This window comes from Hemiscyllium ocellatum, chromosome 36 (assembly GCF_020745735.1).
Source record: "Hemiscyllium ocellatum isolate sHemOce1 chromosome 36, sHemOce1.pat.X.cur, whole genome shotgun sequence".
NCBI classification, from domain to species: Eukaryota; Metazoa; Chordata; class Chondrichthyes; order Orectolobiformes; family Hemiscylliidae; genus Hemiscyllium; species Hemiscyllium ocellatum.
The window spans coordinates 4,310,933-4,333,593 of NC_083436.1; the positions used below are offsets into that span (position 1 = coordinate 4,310,933).

The 22,661-nt window shown below is 42.2% G+C and overlaps 1 protein-coding gene across 3 annotated transcripts in view; it reads left to right on the forward strand.

Moving 5' to 3' along the window:
• Positions 1-1,311: 1,311 nt before the first annotated feature.
• The window catches only part of gria2b (glutamate receptor, ionotropic, AMPA 2b), a 155,733-nt gene continuing 134,383 nt past the window's right edge, over positions 1,312-22,661 (forward strand). For 2 of the 3 annotated variants that reach the window (XM_060851648.1, XM_060851649.1), the window contains exons 1-2: positions 1,315-1,408; positions 1,714-1,854. In XM_060851648.1, the coding sequence (XP_060707631.1) occupies positions 1,315-1,408; positions 1,714-1,854 (235 nt within the window). Of the gene's footprint in view, positions 1,409-1,713; positions 1,855-22,661 lie in introns of all 3 variants that reach the window. The other variant, XM_060851650.1, reaches the window with a different exon arrangement.

Sequence of the window (22,661 nt, forward strand, 5' to 3'; positions counted from 1 at the left end):
CTTCGTCGTGGGATTCCTAGTAAGCAAGAGTCGGACTATGTGGTAAAATGTGGTGAGCTTGTAGCCAAGGCTAGATGGAATCCTCAAATAAAGCAAAAAAAAATGTGGATGCTGGAAGTCTGAACCAGAAGCAGACATTGCTGGAGAAATGCAGCAAGCCTTATGTTTTTTCTACGTATTTGCTGTCAGACCAGCTGAGTTTCTTCAGCAATTTCTGTTTTTCTACTTGATAATACCTCGATAACACTTAGATTAATGATTCAGCCACAGGAACTGCCTCGATTAGGTTAAAATCTGCTTGTTCCGTTACGAGAAATAAGGATGTGAAGATCTCGATTCTGAACTTAAACATCGATTACTCAATGCCACAACCAATTTTACAAGCATTACATAACTAAACAGTCACAACTGACCAACATTAACCACCTTTGTATACAATCTATTATTAATTATAGTAGGAATCTGAACATGAAATACTTGGACAGGTTGAACAGCCAGGCTAAGATTCTATTAAGCTCCATTATTGATTTCAAAAAACGATGCTGTGTCTGTGAACAATTACAAACTGCTGGGATGCTTCTGTTCACTAAGGGGATGACAATTTGTGTCTCTGTAACTGGCGTTTTCTCATGATTGTTTCAATTTGGAAATAAGGTATGAGGTATGAGTAAAATAACGCCTTAGCATCAAAATAGTATGAGCTTTTTCGTGGTTTTATAAAAACGGAATATTATTAAAACATGTTATCGTTATTAATATAATTGTCAAAATTGTCAACAGAAGCATGAATAATTCGGGCGACTAAGAGATATTTGTTTCTCTTTTTTTCCCATTCTCACACTTTGCACCTTAAATTAAGTCATTGTAATAGTGGTGTTAATATGTGAAAACACAGTGGCAATATTAAAATAAACAGGACAAGCAAAAGCATTCTGAAAAATATGGACGCCTGATGAATCCGAACGAAGTGCTTTCTGGATTGGTAGGGAGCAATGTACATGTGTTCGGTCACAGATCGGTCATGTTCGTGCGTTCGGATTTATTAAGAATCAAGACATGTCTCTGGCAGCGTGGCTGCACTGAAGGGTGATGCTGGGTAAAGCGCAGTGCTAAACCTGCTTCTCACATCTTACTGCTCCTGCTGCCGCCTTTTCAATCGGCAAAGACTGTGTTCGCGAACGGGCTGTTTATTGTTTTCCTATTTTTCTCCCCCTTCTCTCGTATAACAGCGTTATGCAAGGAATCTGAGTCTCGCGACAAATCCTGAAAGGGAAGGATTATATCGAGCTTGCAGTGTAGTGTTTTTTTTTGGCAATGCAAAAGATAATGCAGCATCTTTCGGTCTTCCTAGCTTCTTGGGTTTACGGACTGGCGTTTGCTGCCTCTTCCCCCACCAGCGTACAAATAGGTGAGTTTCCTTCAAGCAGAATAACTGCTATTATTTAACAAACCATAAAATCTCTTTTTCCCTTGGAACCTGGTGTGTGAAAGGCTCTCATTGTATCGATCATCTTCGCCTTCTGTATTCTCTGCATTAATGCCTATCAGCTCTGGTAGAAAATGCTTGATTGAGATTTTAAATCTCTCAGAATCCAGAGGTTCGATTTTCATGACCTAATTTTGTTTTTGATAACGAATACATTATTCAGATAAACTTCCCTCATTGAATTGTGAATAAATCGAGTTAAACCCGTTGATGTTTCTCTGTTTCAGGAGGGTTATTTCCAAGAGGCGCTGATCAGGAATACAGTGCGTTTCGTTTAGGAATTTTTCAGCATAATTCCCATGAGCTGAGGCTGACGCCCCATGTTGATAATTTGGAAGTGGCAAACAGCTTTGCTATTACTAATGCATGTAAGTAGTCTTTGTGAGGGGGAGGGGGGGGGGGCGCAGTGTTCGGTGTATTGGAATGCTCGGTTCCCCGACCATGAGAAGGGACAGTCAACCTCGCGTTTTTCCGCTCAATATTGGTCTGGTCGAACATTCGGACTGTCTGGAGGCGCTGTTGTGTGTCTGTGCCATGTCTGGGGAAAGTAAACTGTCATGAGCGTTCAAGGTGGCGTTAGAAAAGCCATAAGTCACCGGTTATCTCTATGTGGTGAACTGAAACGTTTCCCGTATACACATGTAGTAGCAGCTGGGTCCCTGTTTGGAAGTAGGATGAGCAGTGATGTCCAGCACTCAGTGAGATATGTGACTCACCTTGCTCCGGAGTGAGGTGGTGTGATAACTGACAAGCGGCTGAGTGCCAGGGGATTCTGACGTCGGGGAGGATTGAACAATCAGCTCAGGCTTGAAATCAATCTCGGTGTCTTAATAATCATCCTCCCCTCAACACTGAAGCCATTTATTGTTTAATTACTATTGAACTATTTATTGATTACTTTCTGTAATCACAAGATGAGGTCCCATCATAAAGTAAATGATCTCCGGCTGACGTCACACCACTGCAGTGGTATAACCGACAGTTAGCCCACCGTGTCACTATTAGTCAAGAGAGATGGAGACATCAGCTCGATCCACTTAGTGACCGAGCTATAACATTGCTTACAGAGTGGATCTTTTTAACTTGCAATTATGCTTTACTTTTGTCCCTGGAATGGGGGGAGATGGTTGTGTACTCTCGGGTAAAACCTGTATCAGTGGCTCAGACAAGTCGGTAAAGCAGAGTTATAGATTGCTTGCTGAAAATGGTGGGAGGGGGGCGCCCACATTCCGCCGCATCAGCTAACGCACCGCACAGGGGAAGGAGGTCGATAAGCAACTCCCGAGTTACTGAGGAGAAGCCCCCAGACAAACCTTGTACTAGCTGTATTTAACCTTTGCAACTTCCCTCACATCCCAGTTGTGTGTTTGAACCTGTTTTGTGTTTGTTAGTGGATCGGTGTAGCTGTTTTTTTCTGTTATGTGTGCAATTTCTTCAACGGCTGCTGGCTGTGAGCGGCCGGCTGCATCTGATGTTTTTTCCCTGTGCTGCAGAAACTAAACTGCCTTCATATATGTAAGAAATAACATCTGGTATCGAGCTAAAATCAAAGCTCAGCAACAGATTCGTGCTGGGAACTTGAACGAAGAGATTCCAAAAGGCATTTTTCCAGTGAAGCCCCCTTGCTCGTTTTAACAAACGGGGTGTCGCTGAAACTTGGGATTTTCAATATGTTCCCGAGTTCCTTCTTGAAATTGTTATTGAACTGCGTGTGAGGGGGCTCTAGGAATCAGTTTAATAAACCTGGTGGCCGTTACAAATAAAAATCACTCGCGGGGGGGGGGGGGGGAGGTTACGGTTGGAGATAAAATTCTAAGACAGCCTTTTCTGTGGAGAGTGTCTCCCGGACAACCATCGGTGTTGGTTCTGCGGAGGCCCTGGCCAATTTCGCACGGCATTGGAATAAAATAACTCGACAGATCTCTGTGCCCCCTGTTGTCGATTCAAATGACACGGTTGTGTGTGTGTGTTCGAGGGGCTTATAAATATTGATGCCTCACATCCAGTTCTCTGTGCAGCACAACATGTTCCGCTTTCCTCAGCACAGCATCCGATGTACGTCACGATTATCTCTGGAAGGAGATGGGGACCAAACTCAGGGGATGAGAGAGAAAAGCTGCCTCACACTCCCAGCCATTTATTATAAGACCATTAGTTGAGTTCCAACCCGTCTTTACGAGCCTGATGTATTGATAAATCACAGAAAGTTCGGCTGATCAGGTGTCAGATCCTGTAGCATTTCACGGCCAGGCGGAGACCTGAACCGTGTGGGTGCTTCGCTGTTCACCACACTGAGTGAACCGAGCCAAGCCTGCCTGAGAGGACAGATCCTCTTCCATAAACTTGGCTGGTCCCCGGTCGGGGAATCTGACTGGCAGCTCGGCACAAAATCTAACCGCATTCACCAGATCCAATTGCAAAATAAATAGTCCCAGCCTCTTGCATTGAGAAATGACCTGTTATTTCACTCAGAGAGTATCAGAATAAAGCAAGGTTGGCAAGCGGTTTTATTTCGCTCAGAGAGGGCGCAGTTAGCTCTTTTACCGCCAGGGGGAAGACCGGTGACAGCAGAATGTTACATAAAGTGTCAGAATGGAAATAGGCCATTCAATTGTGAGAAATCTGACTGACTTACCTCTCTCTGTGCAAAAGGGGCTGCATAGTGGTCAGCACTGCTGGCGACCCGCCCTCGATCCCAGTGGCAGGCAACTGTCTGTGTGGAGTTTAAATGTTCTCCCATGTCTGCGAGGTGCTCCGCTTTCCTGCCACAGTACAAGGATGTGTACATTAGCTGCATTGGCCATGCTAAACTGCCGTCGTATTTCAGGGATGTGTAGGTTACGTGCATTAGCCACGGGGAATATAGGGTTTGAGTGGGAGGGTGGGTATGGGCATTTTGTGGGCCGAATGCCCTGTTGCCACGCTATGGGGGATTCGATGACAGAAACAATGTAATTGATCGAATGACTTAGCGAGCAAGTCAGTTCAAAGGCAATGAGGGACGGTTAATAAATACTGCCATTGTATGTCACACTCAAATCCCATTCAAGATATTTTTAAAAAGGAAATGACTAACTAATGGCTAATAAACTTTGACTATTAATCCAGAGATCGGGTAAATGATCATAAGACCATACAATAACACAGCATAATTATGCCATTTGGCCCATTGAGTCTGCTGTGCCATTCAATTGGGGACTGACTGGGGGACCTGCCCTCAAGTCCTGGCCTGGCAGAGATGGAATTTGAATTCAATAAAAATTGTGAATTAAGAGTCTAATGATGACCATGTGAAACCTTTGCTGATTATCAGGAAAAATCCAACGGCTGGTCTTGCCTACATGTGACTCCAGACCCACAGCAAAGTGGTTGACTCTTAACTACACTCTGGACAACAGGAGATTGGCAATAAATGCCATCCACATGAGGTACCCACATCCCATTCAAGTGAGCATTGGACAAATCTAAGATTTCTGTTAATAAAAAGACTGTATTGTGGATATTGGAGATTGAAATAAAAACAGAAAGTGCTAGAGAAACTCAGCAGGTCGGGCATCATCTGTTTACTTAATTTTGTTTCACTGAACAGGAGCTGCTAGGTGCTGAGTTTCTGTAGCAAGTGAGCTCATTGAGGTCAGTACTGTCATCAAAAAAACATACTCTCAGTGGAGGTTGCTGGTGAAGAAAAATGAGTGGCAACACAGACTGGCAACTCCTCTGAACCTTGGGATGTAGAGGCCTCATATAGCATTGTCACTTCTATCCCAAGTGGATTAGCCAATTCATCATTGAATTTTGATTACATTAGGCATTTGCCTGGTCTGAAAAGCTTCACTACTGTTGGATAAACATGTTGATCCATCAGAACAACTTTAGCTGCTATTTATTAATGATGTCAGTCTAACACTGGCACCTCCGCATTTTTATTAATGATGTACATGACCAGCCATAGAATGATCACAATACGGTTATTCATCAGAACAGTGTACATTGTACACCAATCATCTTATTAGTCATCGTCAGGTTGTAATTTTGTTACGGGGCATTTGTGGGATATCATGGTTAATATGTTAAGTGAGGGAAATTACAGTAAAAACCACGAACAATCATGAACAATAGCAATCATGAACAATTTTTAATTATATCTGACAGTGGTGCAAGGAAAATCAAACCACCAAAAAAACGAGGAGTTAGTATTCAGTGCAGTGGGCAAACATCCTACATCTATAAAGGCACAATTGTTTAGTATTACTCTCTCAGATCTTTGTTGTTTTATCCTCTTTGTCCCCTCTCTCAGTCAAGTCATAAAGTCATAGAGACGTACAGCACAGAAATAGACCCATCAGTCCAACTCATCTATGCCAACCAGATATCCTAACCTAATATAGTCCCATTTGCCAGCCATATCCCTGTAAACCTTTCCTATTCATATACCCACCCAGCCACCTTTTAAATGTTGCAATTGTACCATCCTCCACCACTTCCTCTGGCAGCTCATACCATACATGTACCACCCTCTGTGTGAAAAAAAAATCCCCTTAGGTCCCTTTTATATCTTTCCCCTCTCACCCTAAACCTATGCCCTCTTGTTCTCGTACAACCCAGGGAAAAAACTTTGCCTAATTATCATTTCCCTACCCCTCATGATATTATAAACCTCTATAAGGTCACCCCTCAGCCTCCAATACTCCAGGGAAAATGATCCCAGCCTATTCAGCCTCTCCCAACAGCTCAAACCCTCTAACCCTGGTAACATCCTTGTAAATTTTTTCTGAACTCTTTCAAGTTTCACAACACTCTTCCAATAGGAAGGAGACAATATTTGCATGCAATATTCCAAAAGTGGCCTAACCAATATCCTGTACAGTTGCAATATGACCTCACAACCCTTATGGTCAATGCTCCGACCAATAAAGGAAAGCATATCAAATGCCTTCTTCACTATCCTTTCTAACTGCAACTCTACTTTCAAGGAACTATGAACCTGCACTCCAAGGTTTCTTTGTTCAGCAACACTCCCCAGGACCTTCCCATTAAATGTACAAGTCGTTCTCTGATTTGCTTTTCCAAAATGCAGCACCTTGCATTTATTTGAATCAAACTTCATCTGCCACTCCTCAGCCCATTGGCCCATCTAATCAAGATCCCACTGTACTCTGAGGTAGCTTCTTCACTGTTCACTACACTTCCAATTTTGGTGTCATCAGTGTTAGCACGACAAATGAAAATAAGGAGGTTTAACATGTCCAGCATGACAGCACCACCTGAGCCTTGTCTGACTAAATTTAGATTCAATAGGACTGTGGATTCAGGTTAGTCATGACTGGAGGTGAGATATGCCCTACTGGCACTCAATTGCAGAAGTGAGATGAGAGTGACTGCCTTCACCATCAAGGTGGTAAATAACTGAAATTACCATCAAGCAACCCTAGCGAAACAATTCGGGGAATCTCTACATTAGTTTGAATTATACCTAGCACAAACAAAACTGTTTGTGTTTTTGAAGGCTAATTATCTCAGCCCCAGGATGTCACTGTAGGAATATCCAATGCCCAACCAACAAAAGCAGCTTTATCAATAACCTTCCCTCAGCATAAGATCAGAAATGGTGATGTTTGCTGAGTATTGCACAGTGTTGCAGCACTGTTTGCAACTCCCCATTTACTGAACTAGTCTGCACCTTCATGCAGCAACACTGGATAACATTCAGACTTGGGCTAATGCACAGTAAGTAACATGCATGCCACACAAGTGTCAGGCAATGACCATCTCCAGTAAGAGATAATTTAACCATCTCCCCTTGACATAGAATGCCAGTACCACAACTGTATCCTGAACAATCAGCAACCTGAGGTTTAGTATTATATAAACATTGAACTGCAATAACAAATGTTGCAACAAGTACAGCCAGTAGATGACTCCTAGCCCATGACATCTTTCCTTTGCTATTCCTTATTTCCACCTAAACTGATTCCACGTCTGAGAATTCTGAAGTGTGTAACTCACCTCCTGACTCCCTAGTCTAAACATCTAGCATTCGTATGGCTCAAGTCAGGAGTCTGATAGAATAATCTGTACTTGCCTGGAGAAGTGCACCTCCAACAACACTCAAGAATCTAGATAACATCCTGGACAAAGCAGCCTGCAAATCAGCATCTCGTTCCCTCTATTGTATTCACTGAATCCTCAATCCATAATACATTGCAGGCAATATTGTGAACTCCTATCTTGTGCAATAATTTTTTAGGTGGCACCTAATCAAATATCTTCTGGAAATTCAAATACACCAAATCTACAGGCTCCCCTTTGTCAACTTGGCTTGTTTTATCCTCCAAGAACCCTAGCAAGTTTGTCATAAAGATTTCACTTTCACAAAATCACATTGATTCTGTTTGATTGTGCTGTGCTTTTCTAAATGTCCTGTTATTTCTCCATTAGTAATGGATTCCAGCATTTCTCAATGCCAGATGACTCTCCTATAATTTCCAGCTTCCTATTTCCTTCTCTTCATGAACAGAGATATCTTGGCCCTTGTGATTACAAGATCTTTCCTCCTATTAGTACAATGTTTTTCTGTTGCTCTTGGGATGTTTAATGTCCTTCACCATGAAGACCAATGCAAAATATTGATTAAATTATCTGCCCAGTATCAATTTCCTATTCATAAAGGTCCCACAATTATCTCCACAATTGTCCTTATTTACATTGAAGATACTGGTTTGAGACCTGAGCCCCTCACCTGTAAATAGAATATGAAAATTTACAATATTGTGATTGGTTCCAGCAAGAGGATCATACAGTAATTCTTCATATTAACCCTACTTATTACACATTGCAAGATCTGAAATATTCTATTACCGGGTAAATTTTGTAACAAAACAATGCTCTCAAAAACAATCCCTGATATATTCTGCAATGTCAGCTTACATGCTACCCTTACCAATTTACCTTGCCCAGGCAATAAGTTAAGTAAAATCATCTTGACAATTTTAGTGCCCTTCTTATATGCCTCCATTATTTCTTCACATATATTTTGTTCACAGTGAGGCAATTCTGTGGGAGCCAGTAGATGACTCCTACCCCATGACATCTTTCCTTTGCTATTCCTTATTTCCACCTAAACTGATTCCACGTCATGACCAATTGCACCTATATCACTATCCATGGCTGTGCTAATACCATCCTTTATTAACAAAGCGACTCTGTTCTTGCTTTCTGCCTAATTTTCTGAAACATTAAATACACTTGAATACTGAAGATCCGTGCTTGGTCACCCAGTAATCACATCGCTATAATAGCTATTGAGTCATTTTAATTTATTTCTATTTGTACCATTAATTCCTCAAGTTACAAATGCTACATGCATTCAGATAAAAAGCCTTATGCTTTGACTTTTTAGCCATTGTTACTTACCCTTCAGTAAGACCTCCTGAACACTTTTCCTCTGCCATCTAGAGAGACAAGGGTAGCAGACTCATAGGGACACCAGCAACTTTATATTCGTTTTCTACTCTTTCATTGTCACTGGTCAAAATCCTGGAGCTCCCCACCTGGCATCATTGTGCAGGTGACATGGATTGGCATAGTCTAGGATGGTGGCTCACACCGGGATATTAAAGATAAACTATAATTGTTAATCTATTTTGATCAGACTGCATCCCATGCATGAGTAAAAATACAAGTGTAAGGAAGTTGTTATTTATTTTGGAATCATTGTTATGATTTGATTGTCATTATTAGCTGATCATCATTTATTGTAGAAAAATTTATCTTGAATTATCACTTTTTTTTCTTTCATATTATAATTGCAAAACTTCTCAAGGCAAATGGCAACCCAGTTGATAGTGGTGCTTTGCAATAATAAACTTGGATATCTCCTAAACTGCAACACTTGAATGCATTTTATGAATTAATGACCTTAATTTGGAAAAAGTAGTTGAGAAAGTCATCATGTCCAATTGTTTTTACACTTGCCTTTCGCTCTCTTCTCTGGAATTGGAAAAGGTCATCAATTTCGTTTCCAATTTCCACCCCTCCCTCACTTTCACCTCGTCTATCTCTGACCCCTCCCTTCTCTTCCTTGACATCTCTGTTTCCATTTTAGGGCCAGTAATATCCATTATAAACCCATTGACTTCCACAGCTACCTGGACTATACATCCTCATACCCTATTTCCTGTTAAAAATCCATTCCATTCTCCCAGTTCCTCTGTCTCCATTGCATGTGTTGCGATGAGACCAACTTCAACAAGGAGCCTCCGAAATGTCCACCTTCTTCCTCAATCAAGGCTTCCCAGCACTGTTGTCAACTGGGCCCTCAACCGGATGCGACCCATCTCCCATGCTTCCATCCTCATCCCGTCTCTTCCCTCCCGGAACAGCAATAGGGTTGCCCTTGTTGTTACTTTCCATCCACCAGTATATGCATCTAGATAATCACCAGCCGTCATTTCTGCCAGCTCCAGTGACATGCCACCACCAGACACATATTCCCCTCCTCTCCCTTGTCCACCTTCCGCAGAGACCATCCCCTTCAGGACACCCTAGTGCATTCGACCTTCACTCCCAACACAGCCCATGGCACTTTCCTCTGCAACCACAGAAGGTGTAACACCTGCCCATTTACTTCCTCCCTCCTCACTATCCAAGCCCCAAACATACCTTCCTGGTGAAGCAGTACATTACCTGCATTTTTCACAATCTAGTTTACTGCATTCTTTGCTCATAATGTGGTCTCCTCTACATTGGGGAAATGAAGCATAGACTGGGTGACTGCTTCACAGAACATCTATGTTCTGCCCACAAAAACTTGAGCTTCCAGTAGCCTGCCACTTTAACACATCACCCTGTTCCTTAGTCAACATCTCTGTCTCAGGTTTGCTGCAGTGTTCCAGCAAAGCTCAGTGCGAGTTTGAAAAACAACATCTCATTTTCCGCTTTGGGACCCTGCAGCCCTCTGCACACAATATCAAGTTCAATACGTTTAGGGCCCGAACTCCCCATGTCATAGCCCCTACCATACACACCAGGTCTTGTTCTCTCTCTACAAGCCTCTCACTTATCTCTCCACCCTTCAGGCTCTCTGCCTGTATTCCTGATGAAGAACTTTTGCTTGAAACGTTAATTTACTGCTCCTCAGATGCTGACTGAACTGCTGTGCTCTTCCAGTGCCACTAGTCCAGAATCTGGTTTCCAGCATCTGCAGTCATTGTTTTTACCTCATTGATTTTAACCCTACTGCGAATCCTCTTGCAAAGATGCCTGCCTTGAAGAAGTTTTCCTCCTCTCTCTACAAGCCTCTCACTTATCTCTCCACCCTTCAGGCTCTCTGCCTGTATTCCTGATGAGGGGCTTTTGCTTGAAATGTCAATTTTACTGCTCCTCGGATGCTGCCTGAACTGCTATGTTCTTCCAGCACCACTAATCCAGAATCTGGTTTCCAGCATCTGCAGTCATTGTTTTTACCTTGTTATCACATAGTCTGCCATTACACACAACCTATTGTTAGCCACTAACAGTCTCTCTGGACACAATATCAGGTTCAATAATTTTAGGGCCTGAACTCCCCATGTTATAGCCCCAACCAGACACATCAGTTCTTGTTATCACATAGTCTGCCATTACAAGATGGAGGACGGGAAAAATTTCTGGCCATAACAGCAGGTCCTTTTTTTGAGGTATTTTAGGTGCTGGAGGTGATTTCCTCGAATTCCAGGAGCAGCAATTACTGTTTCATACACTGTTGCGTTGTTTTGGAACTTTGGGAAAAAAAAGTCAAAACAACTGCAGTTTTAACAGGGAGAAGAATAGACAAAGGAAGATAGGTATATGAATAGGAAAGGTTTGGAGGGATATAGGCCAGGTGCTGGCAGGTGGGACTAGATTGAGTTGGGATATCTGGTTGGCATGGGCGGGTCGGACCGAAGGGTCTGTTTCCTGCTGTACATCTCTATGAGTCTATGACTCTACACATGACATATTGTAAATCACTAAAAGTCTCCATTAACAGCAATTCACACACCCAGCCAGATTGTTATCCACTCTTGTGTCTGTCTTGGTGCTCTATCCCAACCAACTGTTTACTGCTTGCACTATCCCCACACCCTATCTTCTGCATAAAGCCCAACATTTTCCAGCTACCATCAGTTCTGAGGAAGGTTCCCTGGACCCAAAATGTTAACTTGGATTTCTCTTCACAAATGCAGCCAGACCCGCTGAGCTTTTCCAGCAAATTTTGTTTTTGTTTCTGATTTACAACATCCACAGTTCTTTCAGCTTTTATTTAGCCTTTATGCTTGTCCATTTACTGATAATATTTCCTCTGCCTCTTTCACTTTCTGTAAATGCAGGTACAAAGCCTTTCTTTAAAATATCTTCTGCACCCTGACACACACCTATTTTGCTCAAAAACTAATGCCGTAGAGAAGGTAGGTTATATTGCATCATCTCACACAGGAGACTGTGCTGCTATTAACATCCCATGTGAAACTAGATTGCAGATCTTAGTATACTTCCTGCTGGAGATCGCTCATGACTACTTTTATTAATAAATCAATAATCTCACTGAAAGAGACGATGGAATATGTTGTAGGTAAATGTCCTTGTGACAGCCTCCTAATCATCTGCAAAAAAAGTAGAATATTCTGGAAAATCATGCAATAAACCACCATTTTGCTTTCGATAAGGTTTGTGGCACTTCTGAAGTTATTGCAAATTAAGGGGACAATCCGTGAGAAATTCACTCCCGTAACGTAACAAATGAAAATGTCACCACTACAGGCTGTTGTTATAAGGTTGCAAATGAGACACAATATTAGAGCAGCTTTGATTGGGTTTATACTGCATGTAATCATATTATGATGGCCTGAACAGCTTGTCAGGGAAAGCATAGACTCTTACAGTAGGGGTACAGCTCTTTCAAACTAGTCAGATCTCCATGATGGCTATCACTACCCCAGAGCTTGTGACTCCAATATTGCGATGTACACTTGGAGTCCGATCCCCACCTGGGAAAGTCCTGGATTAGATATAATACAAATGCCTTTTGCTCTGAAGTCTATACTGTTCGGCTTGACCTGCAATGAATTTCACTCTGTTAAGAAGAAGAGTAGAAGATTCCTCTCAGGAATTGAAGTCATTAATTGCAGTTTTAATAAATTCTCTGGTCACTGTATCAACTTGGAATAGTTAATTGTGCACTGTTGCTTGAATCATTAAGTTAAAAGTTGGAGCACTGATTCCAGATTTGAGCACCTTCTTTAGTGGCATTTTGATGAAGTGCAGCATTGTAAGAAGTCTCTGGTTATTTCAGTAATTTACTGTTATCCAGATGTCAAGATTCTGTCCTCAACTAATGTATCTTATCCAAAATGTGGTCATTCATCTAATTGTTTTTTTTTAAAGCTCATTTCTGGTTGGACTTTATTGGGAGAACTGTCTCACAGACTAGTCAAGCAACAGCCTGGCATAGACATACTCATAGAATCTTACCCTACCCTGGATCCTCAATCCATAATTTCCTGGATATGTCCTGTCTCTCTGGCAGGACCGACCAGCAGAGGTGGTGGCATAGTGGCATATTATTGGGAGGGAGGTGCTGTGAGTCCTCAGCATTGACTCTGGACCTCATGAAGTTTCATAGCTTCAGGTTAAACATGGGCAAGAAAACTTCCTGCTGATTACTATGTACCAACCTCTCTGATGTGATAATTTGGTACTCCTCTTTCCTGATGAAGGGCTTTAGCCCGAAACGTAGAATTTCCTGTTCCTTGGATGCTGCCTGACCTGCTGCGCTTTAACCAGCAACACATTTTCAGCTCTGATCTCCAGCATCTGCAGATCTCACTTTTTACTCCTCCATGTTGAACAACACTGAGAGGAATCACTGATTATGGCATGGGACCAAAATGTACTTTGCATGGGGTCTTCAATGTTCACCACTAAGAATGGCTTGGCAGCAATACTCCTGATCAAGCTGGTCGGGCCCTAAAAGATATAACTGCTAGACTGGGTCTACAGCTGGTGGTGAAGGAACCAACAAGAGGGAAAAGCATACTTGACCTCATCCTTATCAATTTGCCACCTGCAGAGTCATCTGTCCATGACAGTATTGGTAAGAGCATCCACCGTACAATCCTTGTGGAGACAAAGTCATGCTTTCTCATTGAGAATAATCTCTAGTGTGTTTTGTGTCATTATCACTTTGCAAGATGGGACAGACTTCGAACTGATTTAGCAACTCAAGACTGGGCATCTATGAAGCACTGTGGGTCATCAACAGTAGCTGAATTGTACTCCAGCACAATCTGTAACCTCATGGCCTGGCATATTTCCCACTCAACCATTACCATCAAGGCAGGAGATCAACCTTAGTTCAATGGAGAGTGCCGCATGGAATACCAGGAGCAATGCCAGTTGATGTGTCAGCCTGGTGAAGCCACCAAGTAGGACTTGTATGCCAAACAGCAAAAGCAGCAAGTGATAGACAGAGCTAAGTGATTCCACAAACAACGTATCAGATCTAAGCTCTGCAGTCCTGCCACATCCCGTCGTGAATCGTGGTGGATGATCAAACAACTCACCAGAGGAGGAGGCTCCACAAATATCCCCATCCCCAATGATATGGAGCCCAGCACATCATTGCAGAAGACAAGGCTGAAGCATTCACAGCAATCTTCAGGCAGAAATGCCGAGTGGATGATCCATCTCAAACTTCTCCAGTGGTCTCCAGCATTACAGTTATCAGTCTTCAGCCAATTTGATTTGCTCCATGTGATGTCAAAAAATGGTTGCAGGCACTGGATACTGCAAAGGCTACAGGCCCTGACAACATTCCAGCATTCCAGAATTTGCCACTTCCCTAGCTAAGCACTCTCCGCACTGTTATAACACTGGCATCTACCCGACAATGTGGGTATATAAAAAGCAGGACAAATCCAACCCAGCCAATTACCACACCATCAGTCTACTCTCAATCATCAGTAAAATGTTGGAAAGTGTTATTAAGAGTGCTATCAAGCAGCACCTGTTCAACAATAACCTGCTCAGTGATTCCCAGTTTGGGTTTCACCAAAGCTATTCAGCTTCTGACCTCATTACAGCCTTGGTCCAAACATGGACAAAAGAGCTGAATTCCAGAGGTGAGGTGAGAGTGAAACCCCTTGACCCTTGACTGCATTTGACCAAGTGTGACAATAAGAAGACCGAGCAAAACCTGAAATCAACTGGTATCTGGGGGCAAACTCTCTGGTGGTTAGAGTCATGCCTGACACATAGGAAGACAGTCGTGGTTGTTGGAGGTCAGTCATCTCAGCACCAGGACATCTCTGCAAGAGTTCCTCAGTACAGTGTCCTCGGGCAACCATCTCCAGCTGCTTCATGAATGACCTTTCCTCCATCATTAGATCAGAGTGAGGATGTTTGCCAATGATTGCACAATGTTCAGCACCATTTGTGACTCCTCAGACACTGAAGCAATCCATGTCCAAATGCAACAAGATCTGGATAATATTCAGGCTAGAGCTGACAAGTAGCAAGTAGCATTCAGGCCACACAAATGACAGGCTAAGGCCATTGTCAACAACAGACAATCTAACCACCACCCCTTGACATTCAGTGGTATTGCCATCACTGAAACCCCCACTATTAACATCTTGAGAGTTATCATTGATCAGAAACTTTACTGGGTTCACCACATAAATGCAGTGGTTACAAGAGCAGGTCAGAGGCTAGAACAAAAGAACAAAGGACAAAGAAAATGTACAGCCCAGGAACAGGCCCTTCTGACCTCCAAGCCTGAGTTGATCCAAATCTACTGTCTAAACCTGTCACCCAATTCCTAAGCATCTGCATCCCTCTACTCCCGTGCATGAATCTACTGTGCCTGCCTCTACCAACTCTGCTGGCAATGCATTCCAGACGCCCACCACCCTTTGTTTGAAGTACTTGTCGCGTGTATCCCCCTTTACCTTTTCACCTCTCACCTTGAAAGTGTGACCTCTTGTTATTGAATTCTTCACTGTGGGAAAAAGCTTATCTCTATCCACCCTGTATAAATACTTCATGATGTGGTAAACCTCAATCAGGTCCCCCCTCAATCTTTTTTTTCCTAATGAAAACAAACCTAACCTACTCACCATCTCTTCAGAACTAGCACCTCCCATACCAGGCAACAGCCTCGTAAACCTTTTCTGCACCCTCTCCAAAGCGTCCACATCCTTTTGGTAATGTGGCAACCAGAACTGTACACAGTTTTCTAAATGCAGCCGAACCAATGTCTTGTACAATTTTAACATGACTTGTCAGCTCTTATACTCAATACCCCGTCCAATGAAGGCAAGCATACCATATGCCTTCTTGACCACTCTATCCATCTGTGCAGCAACATTCAGGGTAAAATGGACATGCACTCCCAGATCTATCTGGGAGCTCAAATGAACAGAAGGGTCTTGGAGTGCTTGCATGGATTCCTGAAGGTGTCCTGGCTTTGACAAAGGGTCAGTTAGACTCGAAACGCCAGCTCTTTTCTCCCCTTACAGATGCTGCCAGACCTGCTGAGATTTTCCAGCATTTCCTCTTTTGGTTTGATATTCAAGACAATGGGTCTAGTGTGAGAAAGTGAGACTAGTGTAGATAGTAGTATGGTGTGGACAGTACAGACTCAAGATTTAAAGCCACTTACATAATCTACAGCTTTTGACATGAGTTTCTCTAAGTTTTGCATTTTTTAATTTCACAGACATGAGAAGAGAAATGTGCCAAAGCTGTTAGCTTTTGCCGAGCTCAGTATGGAATAGTTTGTGGCATTCCATGTATTAGTTCATCTGAAAAGTGGTCACATTTCAGTATTAAGGCAATTCTCAAGTGATAACTCAAAGATTCAAATTCTTTTGTTTGATTGGCAGTCAAGAAGTTGACTTTTGCTTATAAATAAAATTAAAACTAGAGCCGGTTTTACTAAAACTAGAGGCAGCATGGTGGCACAGTGGTTAACACTGCTGCCTCACAGCGCCAGAGACCCGGGTTCAATTCCCGACTCAGGCGACTGACTGTGTGGAGTTTGCACGTTCTCCCCATATGCGTGGGTTTCCTCCGGGTGCTCCGGTTTCCTCCCATAGTCCAAAGATGTGCAGGTCAGGTGAATTGGCCATGCTAAATTGCCCATAGTGTTAGGTCAAAGGGGTAAATGTAGGGGAATGGGTGGGTTTTGCTTCGGCGGGTCGGTGTGGACTTGTTGGGCCGAAGGGCCTGTTTTCACATTGTAAGTAATCTAATCTAATCTACTATGAACGCTTTCAGTGCAATATTATCTGTGGAGATGTTCCAATAAAATATCATTCAATGTCCTCAAATTTCTGGTGAAATTTTATCCATTTCAATACTTTTATAACTATCCTGAGATTAAAGTCATTTTATGGCTAGTGTGTGACCCAGACCAAAAGAAAAGACCATTAATATTATAATGTGAAATACATTATTGGGTTTTTTAAAAAAAAAATCCATTCACAGGATATAGGCATCAGTGGTTAGGCCAGCATTTATTGCCCATTCTGTATTGCCCTTGAGAAGGTGGTGATGAGCTGATTTATTGATCAGCTGCAGTCCATCTGATGTACTGACATCTACAACACTGTTAGGAAGGAAATTCCAGGATTTTGACCCAGCAATAGTGCAATTGCAATATGTTTTGAACTCAGGATGCTGTGACACTGAAGGGAAGTTGCCAGTGATGTCTGCTACCCTTGTCCTTTCAGATGATAAAATTGCGATTTTGGAAAGTCCTGTTAAAGGACGATGATGTTGTCTAAGGAACTTTTATGACTTTTGTGTTCTAAGAAAGTCACAGCCGACATCAAAGGGGAAAAAGTTCATGCTCTGGTGAGGTTGGGAAGGGAGGAAGACCAGGCACAAGAAAACTGACATTGGCTGGCACGTCATAGTCCTAACATTACTTCCAGTATTAACCAGTTTAGGATCAGTGAGATTGAAGCCCAGTTAGGCTGAGTACCAATGCACACCAATTAGTCACACTAACAACCTTGTTACAGGCACTGACAGCAGACAAACTGGCATTTTCCAGTCAGCTGCCAGTTTCCCAATGTGATGAGGGGGACAGTACAGTTTAACTACCTGGAGGTGGGAACCCAGCAGGTCAGAGGCCAGCTATCCAAGCAGACCTGTCAGATAGTAAACAGAAATTGTAGGGGATCCTGGAGCCTTTAGGATCCAGTATTGAGTTCTATAACGTTAGGGCCTGAACACCTTCTCCCATGTTCGTATACAACCTCCTTGCACCAGATCTAGTCATCACTAAGGCTGCTATCATAAACAGCCAATTGTCAGCTATTAATATTGCCCATTAGCAGCTACTGATTCCCCAGACTGACCTCTACCCACTCTTTTGCCTACCCAACTGTTTTTCTTTCTCTCTCTGCTCCACCTCCACTTATCTTTTCCTTAAGCTCCTTATCCCCATCTCATCATCAGTATATTTCCCTCCATAAACTCAATTCTGAAGATGGGTCAGCAGCCCAAAACGTTAACTCAGCTTCCTCTCCACAGATGTTGCCAGAACTGCTGAGCTTTTCCAGTGATTTCTGTCTTTATTTCCGATTTCCAGCATCCGCTGTTCTTTTTTTTTGCCCTTCCTGTCAGCCTGACTGAGAGTGAAGCCCAGATTCCATTCTGTTGAAGGAAGCTGTTGCAACCTCCCTCAGCACCCCACCCCTAATGACCATAGTGACCTGGGACCTTTTACTACTTTTTATTGAAATGTTATAAAATGCTGGTGAGAGAATATTTCAATATTTAATAGCCTACTCAGTTACTTACCTTTTATTGTAGCCACCTGTCCCTTTCAAAATGGAAGTCCTTTGATTAGGCCTCTAGTCATGTATAATAGGAAGGGGAACCTATTTCCATGTTGATTACTCTGTAGATATTACTGGTCAGTGACTGCTTTCCCTCCAGGCACGTTCGGGACTTAGAAAATGTGCTTCTGATGACCCAAAGTGAAAATACAATTTCTCTAGAACAGTACCTTGCATAAGTAAGAAATACCTTGAGTTTGTTTGTTGGAACTGTTGGGAAAGTCAAACTCCAAACACAAAAACTGTACAGAACTGAACTGCGCTAGTGACTATGTATATAAAGACTTTTCATGAAAAGAAATGTTTTCATGTTTGAAGTTACAAAAACTTCTTTAGAATAATTGATGGATGGGATCAACTTTGCGAGGCAACAACAGAGTAGAGGTAGTTCATGTTTTGCTGCAATCTGCACATGGAGTGACCTGAAGATTTTTTTCTCTTGCTTTTGAAAAGAACAGAGGTAAGAGCTAGTTATCTAACTTAATACTTATGCTTTCTTCCTAACTCTTCAGCTGAAATCCTTGTGCATTAAATTGCCTAAAGTGGAAGCTAATAATGCAGTGTACTTAAAAGTACTTAATTGACAGTAAAGCACTTTGGGATGTCTGATGGGCAAGAGAGGTGCTGTTTGAAGTTTTTCCTTCCTTTCACCATGCAGTGAAATAATTTACCATCTGAGACCTTGATGAACGTGAGGATGGACTGTGTATTTCCTTAACAAATCAGATTTAAAGATTGAGAGATAAGGACAGTCAGATATAAATATGCCGAATTAAAATCAAATCAAGCACATAAAGAGAAATGAAGTGGGGTGAAGAATGATTATATTAAGACCGAGAGGGAAAATAAGATAATTTTTTTCAAAAATTGTAACAGTTAACTGGATTCAGTCATTCTCTTTTTGAGCTGGAAGGTAAGCTGTCATTGTAGGAGCATAAATTTTGATCACTAAGGGTGTTCGAAGCAGCCCAATTGGGAGATTAAAGAAGAGTCACTGCTTTTATGAGGTTATTGACAAAGTGACACAAATGATTTAGAAATCTGTGACAATTAGCAACAAACACAGCATCTCCTCTACATCTCCAACTGCGTGATGATTTATATACTAGTAACAGGGAATGGCATTAAACTCACCATTTATTTTGGCAAATTCTAGTCCAGTGGCGTGAATGGGATACTAATTTTCTAGGATTTTTATGAACTTTCTGCTGAAGTTAATAGATGACAACTTCATAGAAATTCAACTGGCTATTTTACACTCCTTGGTCTATAATATCGACTGGACATTGGCTCACTGAGTTGGTTTTGCTGTTAATGAAGAACTACTATCAAACATTTTCAATAGTTTATTACCTGGCAAATGGTTACTTTTGATTAGCTTCGCTTCCCCACAGTGTGGAAACAGGCCCTTCAGCCCAACTAGTCCACACTGACCCTCCAAAGAGTAACCCACCCAGACCCATTCCCACCCCCCTAACTAATGCACCTAACTCTACAGGCAATTTAGCATGGCCAATTCACCTGACCTGCACATTTTTGGACTGTGGGAGGAAATCGGAGCACCCCGAGGAAACCCACGCAGACGCGGGGAGAATGTGCAAACTCCACACAGACAGTCGCCCGAGGCTGGAATTGAACCCGGGTTCCTGCTGCTGTGAGGCAGCAGTGCTAACCACTGAGCCACCCTAAAAACTTCCCTGAATGGGAATCGAACCCAGACTGCAGTGGTGAGAGCACCAAATCCTAACCACTAGACCACCAGGGAGCTCTTAAATTCTGGCATTAGCCCTGGTTTTGATTTGAATCTGTTTCCCCAGAGCACTAGGCAGGGTTTCTATATTCCCAACCCATTGACATTGCCACTCTCCCCCCCACCTCTTTCTCACCAACTTTCTTGAGTAATATTTGGGTTTACTTTGAAAAAGAGAGCTTTAGTCTACAAGAAACTATATAACAACTAAAAGATAATGCTGCAGTCAATTAAGTTTTTTTAACAAACTAATTCATATTGTTCAGTAACTGATAAAAATGCCTTTTTAAAAGGTGTGCTTTGATCTGACATGTTGGTTGATCCATTGCTGTTTACAGTGGTGCCTAATAATAAAGCAGCCAAGTGGATACAAGACTGTCACATTTATCAGCCTCTTGGTGGAGAGAAATTTATCATCACTTCTTGAAATAAAAACTTTAAGTTACATAAATGCATAAGTTTACTGAACATGGAAACTGAATTTAACTAATCTAGTGAAGTGGGAGATATGCTATAATTAGTGGAAAAGATCCTAAGTTAATGATAGCTTTACAAAACTTCTCTATTTCGGCATGTCTTATATTTGGACTGTGTTTCAATATGTGATGTGTGAACAGGTAGTCACTTGATTCTATTTATAAAGAAGTGACACAAACAACACTGACAAAGTATCTTTTCTTCCTAACCTATTTCTGCATTTGTAATGATATTAATGTTTCAGGAATAATAAAAGCAACTACAGAGGCATGAGGGAGGAGTTGGGTAGAATTCACTAGGAGAGGAGCCTAGCAGGAAAGACAGTGAAACAGCAATGGCAGGAGTTTCTGAGAGTAATGTGGAGACATAGCAGAGATTTATCCCAAGGAAAAACAAGCATAGTACAGGGAGGATGAGTCAACTAGTGAGGCTGTCTATGGAAGTCAAGGATAGCATAAAAGCAAAAGAGAAAGCATGTAATATGAAAAAGGGCAGTGGGAAACCGGAGGATTGGGAAGCCTACAAAGACCAACAGAGGGCAGCAAAAAAGAAATATGGAGGGGAAGATAAAATATGAGGGTAAGCTAGCTACTAATATAAGGAAAGACTGTAAGAGTTCCTTTAGATATATAAAAGGCAAAAGAGAGGCAAAAGTGGACATTGGACCACTGGAAAATGATGCTGGAGAGTTAGTAGTGCGGAACAAGGAAAGGGCTGAGGAACTGAATAATTACTTTGTATCAGCCTTCAAGAAACGAGTAATATCCCAAAAATTCAAGAGCTGAGTATGGTGGCCATCACCAAGGAGAAGGTGTTAGAAAAACTGATTGGTGTGAAGATGGATAAATAACCTGGAGCAGATGGACTACACCCCAGAGATCTAAAGGAGATAGCTGAAGAGATTATGGAGGTGTTAGTGGTGATCTTTCAGGAATCACTCGAATCAGAGAGAGTACCAGAGGAGTTGGACCAAAGGGTCTGTTTCCGTGCTGTACATCTCCATGACACGATGATTAGAAAATTTGCTAATGTGACACCCCTGTTTAAAAAGGGAGTAAGGCAAAAGATGGAAAATTACAGACTGATTAGCCTAATCTCAGCTGTGGGTGAGATCTTGGAATCCATTGTGAAAGATGAAATTTCTGAATACCTGGAAGTGTATGGTAAAATAAGGCAAAGTCAGCATGGTTTCATCATGGGGATGTCATGCCTGACAAATTTGTTAGAATTCTTTTGAGGAAGTAATGAGCAGGTTAGACCCAGGAGAGCCAATGGATGTTAAGACTGGACTTCTAGAAGACGTTTGACAAGGTGCCACACAAGTGTGAGATAAGGGTCCATGGTGTAAGACATAAGGTGTTAGCACGATAGAAGCATGGTTGTCTGACAGAAAGCAGAAAGTGGGAATAAAAGGGTACTTCTCAGGATGGCAGCTGGTGACAGGTGGTGTTCCATTAGGGTCAGTGTTGGGACCACAACTTTTCATTTTATACATTAAAGACCTAGATGACGGAATTGAAGGCATCCTGGCTAAGTTTTCAGATGATGCAAAGATAGGAAGAGGGACAGGTAGCATTGAGAAGCCGGGGAGGCATGTTGGAAGAGAGGGCAAAGAAGTGGCAGATGGAGTACAATGTGGGCAAGTGTGAGGTCATGTTTGGAAGAATAGAGGAATGGACTATTTTCTAAATGGGGAGATAATTCAGAAGTCTGAAGTGCAAAGAAACCTCGGAGTTCTAGTCTAGGATTCTCTCAAGGTAAACTTGAAGATTGAGTCAATAGTTAGGAAGGTAAATGCAATGATGGCATTTATTTTGAGAAGACTTCTATATAAAAGCAGGGATATATGTCCGAGGCTGTATAAGTCTGTGGTCAGACCATGTTTGCAGTATTGTGCGCAGCTTTGAGCCCCATATCCCAGGAGGGATGTATTGGTCCTGGAGCATATTCAGAGGAGGTTCACAAGAATGGCCCCAGGAATGAAAAGCTTAACACATGAGGAACATCTGAGGACTTTGGGACTATACTTGATGGAGTTTAAAAGGATGAAGGGGAATCTAATTGAAACATACAGAATATT